The sequence below is a fragment of the Octopus sinensis genome, unplaced genomic scaffold (genome assembly GCF_006345805.1).
Source record: "Octopus sinensis unplaced genomic scaffold, ASM634580v1 Contig17324, whole genome shotgun sequence".
Lineage (NCBI taxonomy): Eukaryota > Metazoa > Mollusca > Cephalopoda > Octopoda > Octopodidae > Octopus > Octopus sinensis.
The window spans coordinates 45,001-50,999 of NW_021834972.1; the positions used below are offsets into that span (position 1 = coordinate 45,001).

The following is a 5,999-nucleotide window of genomic DNA, read 5'->3' on the forward strand; positions in this document are numbered from 1 at the left end:
GTATATATATGTATATATATATATATATATGTGTGTGTGTATATATATATATATATAATTTCAACAATTGAGGGTAAAATTAATTAATTAATCAATTTCACCAAGTGTTCAGTATGCAAAGGGACCATTTAAGTATTAGAAATAGTTTTATAAATGTTTTTTTAGCTGCTATTTCTAATGAGTTCAGTATGCGGCAAAGTAATTTATTTTACTAAGCCCTTTTATGTAATGTAATAATTTGAATTCGCCTTAAATGGTCCCTTTGCATACTGAACACTTTGTGAAATTGATTATTAATTAATTTTACCCTCAATTGTTGAAATTATAATTCATCTCTCTCTATTAAATGCCTCGGATTTTACCGAAAAAAATAGCATAGTGTTTGCTGATTTTAACCCACGCTGGTGGAAAGGGGAGAGCAGAATTCTTCGCTTGCATTTTTGAGTTTGTTGGCACTGTTAGTTACGAGCGGATCTTCAGAAGCGATAGGAGGCCGAAGGGGATGCTCCTACTTTCAGTGTTTTCAAATCCAAACCAGGGAGTTCTGAGCTGATGATAGAAATGTCGATTTTGACTAATCTTGAACGTACGTTCTCAAATAACCTTTGCATATGATTTTTTAATGTCTCTACCCCCCATACTTCCGTGAGTTGAATTGAGCAAACACTATATGAGAGAGTTTTCTTTAAGTATTAGAAATAGTTTTATAAATGTTTTTTTAGCTGCTATTTCTAATGAGTTCAGTATGCGGCAAAGTAATTTATTTAATAAGCCCTTTTATATAATGTAATAATTTGAATTCGCCTTTAATGGTCCCTTTGCATACTGAACACTTGGTGAAATTGATTAATTAATTAATTTTACCCTCAATTGTTGAAATTATAATTCATCTCTCTCTATTTAAATGCCTCGGATTTTACCGAAAAAAGCATAGTGTTTGCTGATTTTAACCCACGCTGGTGGAAAGGGAGAGCAGAAATTCTTCGCTTGCATTTTTGAGTTTTGTGGCACTGTTAGTTACGAGCGGATCTTCAGAAGCGATAGGAGGCCGAAGGGGTATGCTCCTACTTTCAGTGTTTTCAAATCCAAACCAGGGAGTTCTGAGCTGATGATAGAAATGTCGATTTGGACTAATCTTGAAACGTACGTTCTCAAATAACCTTTGCATATGATTTTTTATGTCTCTACCCCCCATACTTCCGTGAGTTGAATTGAGCAAACCTATATGAGAGAGGTTTTCTTTAAGTATTAGAAATAGTTTTAAATGTTTTTTTAGCTGCTATTTCTAATGAGTTCAGTATGCGGCAAAGTAATTTATTTTACTAAGCCCTTTTATATAATGTATATATATATATATATATAAATTTAGTTAGAGATAAAACCACTATTAAGCAACTCAAACAGTGATTGATATAAACCAAACCATAAAAAAACAAAAAAATAATAATTAAATTAATACATAATATATATATAAAATATAAAATTAAAAAATTTAAATTATTAAAATTTAAATTTTAAATTTTAAATTTCATATATATATATATATATATATATATATATCTGTGTATGTGCGCGTGTGTGTGTATAAAGAGAGAGAGACAGAGACAGACAGACAGACAGACAGAGACAGAGAAAACGGTGAGTTTACATGAAAATTTAGAAGCATACATATTTTATCCTAATACATGAATATATACTTGTTCTTTCGTTTGAGAATATAGATGCATAGGCATCCGGATACCTAATAAGTTCCTGTTACCTGTTTAGATGCAAAACAAAACACTTGTATATCAAGTAAATTTATGACATTACATTATATGTAAAAGAGGTAAAAAAAATAATATTTGTTTTCATTTCAGCACATAAAACTGTTAATTTAAGAAGCGGAGATGAATACCACAAAGCATTTCGCCCAGCGTGCTAACGTTTCTGCCCGCTCCCTGCCTTTAATAACTTGTCTTCTCTAGGCAAAAGGCCCGAAATTTTGGGTGAGGTGCTAATCGATTAGATCGACCCCAGTACGTAACAGGTACTTAATTTATCCGAAAGGATGAAAGTCAAAGTCGACCTGGGCAGAATTTTAACATATATATTAATATATATATATATATATAATATATAAGGTGCATATAATATATATATATATACATATATATATATATATATGTGGTGTGTGTATTATATATATATATATTGTGTGTGTATATATAATATATATGTATATATATATATTGTGTGTATGTATGTATATATATATATATGTATATATATATTATATATAATTACATTAGATTAGTTTGTTGAAGGCAAAGTCGACCTGGGCAGAATTTTAATATATATATAGAGAGAGAGAGTGTATATATATATATATATATATATATATATATACACTTATATTAGATAATTGTTAAAATGCATTATTTCTGGTAAGTAAATCATATATGTTACTTTTATTACAAACATTTTACTGCTACTGTTATTATTATCAACATCATCATTATAGTTATATGAATGTCTGGACATAAACTATAAGCCCTTTCCTGTTATATTGCTTACTACGGCGTTAAACCTGGTACAATATCATATTACTCTAAACAATAAGAAAATGATTCGTTACATTTGGCCATACGTTTCGCTCTGCCTCGACTTATCAAGTAAGTATCATTTTTGGGTTAAATTAAGGAAGCTTTTAATATACAATGTGAAAACATGATTTTCGGAGATATAAATATAGATATGTATATTTCATATTTTGTTTTGTACTGAGTAGAGTATCAAGGTTTAAAGAATTGTGAGATATGTTATATATATATATTATATATATATATATATATATATATATATATATAAATTTTGTATACATATATATATATATGTATATATATATATATATATGTATATATATATTATGTATATATATTATATATATATATATATATATATATATATATTATATATATATATATATGTATGTATACATATATATAATATATCTATATAATATATATATATATATATATTTATATATATATTATATATGCTATATATATCTGCATGGCTGCACCTCAAGGCTGAATTACATGAAAGAATAAAAGAATATTTCGTATATATATATCTATCTATATATATATATATATATATATGATATATATATATAATATATATAATATATTATTAGGCTTTCTCTGTTCGTGTCGCCCCTCTTCTTGTAGCGCAACACCCTCCTCTAATCCTGATACTCTCCCCCTCCTTTCAACTTAGAAATTTATTTATCCATATTTACAAAACCGATGCTTATGAGGAAATTCTTATATTTTAACGATAAATTCCATTAACAGTTCCCGCCGCCGCACTCACACACCTCATTATTCTTGAAGTAAGCTCGGACAGAGCAAAATGTGCAACCACTGGGACGAATCATTTTCGTTTTGTTTTAGCGTAAGAGATAAATACATATATACACATATACATATATATATATATATATATAATTAATGTGATATATGTAGTATACCGAAGTAGAAGTTGTATTTTCTGTGATCTTGCTCGGCTCCGTTGTAATGGTCGTTGGTCCCGCCGTTTTTGAATTGGCTATAATTGTTGACAAAACATTTATAAAATAAGATTATAATAGTGGTAAGACACATGCTAAGTAATATATATATAATATATATATATATATATAATATATATATATATCTATAATATCATATATATGTATATAAATATATATCTATAGATATATATACCTACATACATACTATATATATATATATATATATGTATATATGTATATATGTATGTATAATATATATATATATATATATATATATATATATATATATATGTATGTGTGTATATATATATTATATATATTTTAAAACCTTAGGGAATAATAGGTATTCCAGGTTAACAGGACATTTATTATTTTACACTTTACTAATGCAGCAATGTAAACAGTATCATTTACAATATTATTACAAATTTGGGATTTTACCAATAGAACCGCAGCTCCTATTTCAGGATAACCTTATTGTATGGAATACAAATAGAAAGTTATATCCAATAAAATAATAATTATAAGATGATATAAGCATTTAAAAAACCTACTAGAAAATACTACAAAATTATTTGAAAAAATATGTTATTAGTCTGTGGGGAAAGAAGATATTTTAAATCAAAGCGACACAAGTTTCTGCGCTGGGGGGTGTTTATTAAGGCTATACCTAATACATAAACCCACCAGTACGTCCTCAGGCTATTTATCTTACTGCTTTTATCATTAACGGACCAAAATTGAAAATACATATTATAAGTAATATTAAATAGAAAAATAAGAATAAAAATATAATAAAAATATATAAATTACAAATATATATTTAAAATTAAAAATTTTTAATAATTAAAAAAAATTTTTTAATTCAGAAATTAAACACCTAAAATTACAATACCGATATATATAGAAAATATCGTCTTTCCCCCAGACTAATAACTAGTAAGCTATATATATTTTTTTCCAAATATTTTTCAAATAATTTTATAGTATTTTATAGTAGTTTTTTTTTAAATGCTTGTATATTTTATTATTATTATTTTATTGGATATAACTTTATATGTGTATTCCACAGAATAAGGTTATCCTGAGATAGGAGTTGCGGTTCTATTGGTAAAATGCCAATTTGTAATAATATATATATATATATATATATATATATATATAATATATATATATATATATAATATATATATTATATATATATATTATATATATATAATATATATATATATATATATATATATATATTAGAATAAAACCCTTTATAGATTCAATAATGAAAATTTAAATTATACCATTTAGAAAAATTACATATTATACAAGATTAAATAAAAGATAAAACATATAACGATGATTAAGTAATGTGCAAAATAATAAATAAAACGTATATATTTGGTGTATATATATGCATTTAAATATACACAGATGGCAGGGTACACAAGTTCATTAAAAATTAATCTTTAACTGATTAGTATGTTGACATGTTCGATTTGCTTCGATCAAATGACTTTAGCCTGCTAAAAATAGCAGAGAAAAATTGTTTCTGTCTTTTGTATTATTTTTGGCTTATTTAAAAGAAAGATAAATAAAACATATTGCATGATGTACTCTTAGATACACATTGCCCGTGAAAAGAAAAAAAAAGAGATTGAAATGTCATGGACGTGATCTACTCTGCCAAGGATGTGCTTGATCAAAGGACTAAAAAAAACCAGCAACAATAAGAAGACACTGGATATTGTAATTTTAAATGAACAGGCGCAGGAGTGGCTGTGTGGTAAGTAGCTTGCTAACCAACCACATGGTTCCGGGTTCAGTCCCACTGCGTGGCATCTTGGGCAAGTGTCTTCTGCTATAGCCCCGGGCCGACCAATGCCTTGTGAGTGGATTTGGTAGACAGAAACTGAAAGAAGCCTGTCGTATATATGTATATATGTATGTGTGTGTGTTTGTGTGCCTGTATTTGTTCCCCTAGCATTGCTTGACAACCGATGCTGGTGTGTTTACGTCCCCGTCACTTAGCGGTTCGGCAAAAGAGACCGATAGAATAAGTACTGGGCTTACAAAGAATAAGTCCTGGGGTCGATTTGCTCGACTAAAGGCGGTGCCCCAGTATGGCCGCAGTCAAATGACTGAAACAAGTAAAAGAGTAAAGAGTAAAGAGTATGTCAACAAAACCACGAGGAATTCATGGATCGGAATGTGGACGATGGGGTGTGGCCGTTTAGGCTGACTGGACATTGAACCTGTTTTCACAACTGTACGTTTTTGCCGTGGGGTCAAAAACACACTAACACATACACACATGCACACACTCACACGAATAAACAAACATACAAACACGCACGCAGTGAAGAAATGTCTATCTATCTAGCTATACAGACAGATAGATGGATAGATAGATAGATAGATAGATAGATAGATAGATAGATAGATAGATAGA

General features: G+C 28.1%; 1 protein-coding gene across 1 annotated transcript in view; it reads right to left on the reverse strand.

Moving 5' to 3' along the window:
• LOC115231076 (cell wall integrity and stress response component 2-like) overlaps window positions 1-3,591 on the reverse strand; it is a gene marked incomplete at its 5' end in the record, with an annotated part of 40,642 nt that extends 37,051 nt beyond the window's left edge. The window contains one exon of the mRNA XM_036499933.1: window positions 3,515-3,591. Within this exon, the coding sequence (XP_036355826.1) occupies window positions 3,515-3,591 (77 nt within the window). The remainder of the gene's footprint in view (window positions 1-3,514) is intronic.
• Window positions 3,592-5,999: the final 2,408 nt, after the last annotated feature.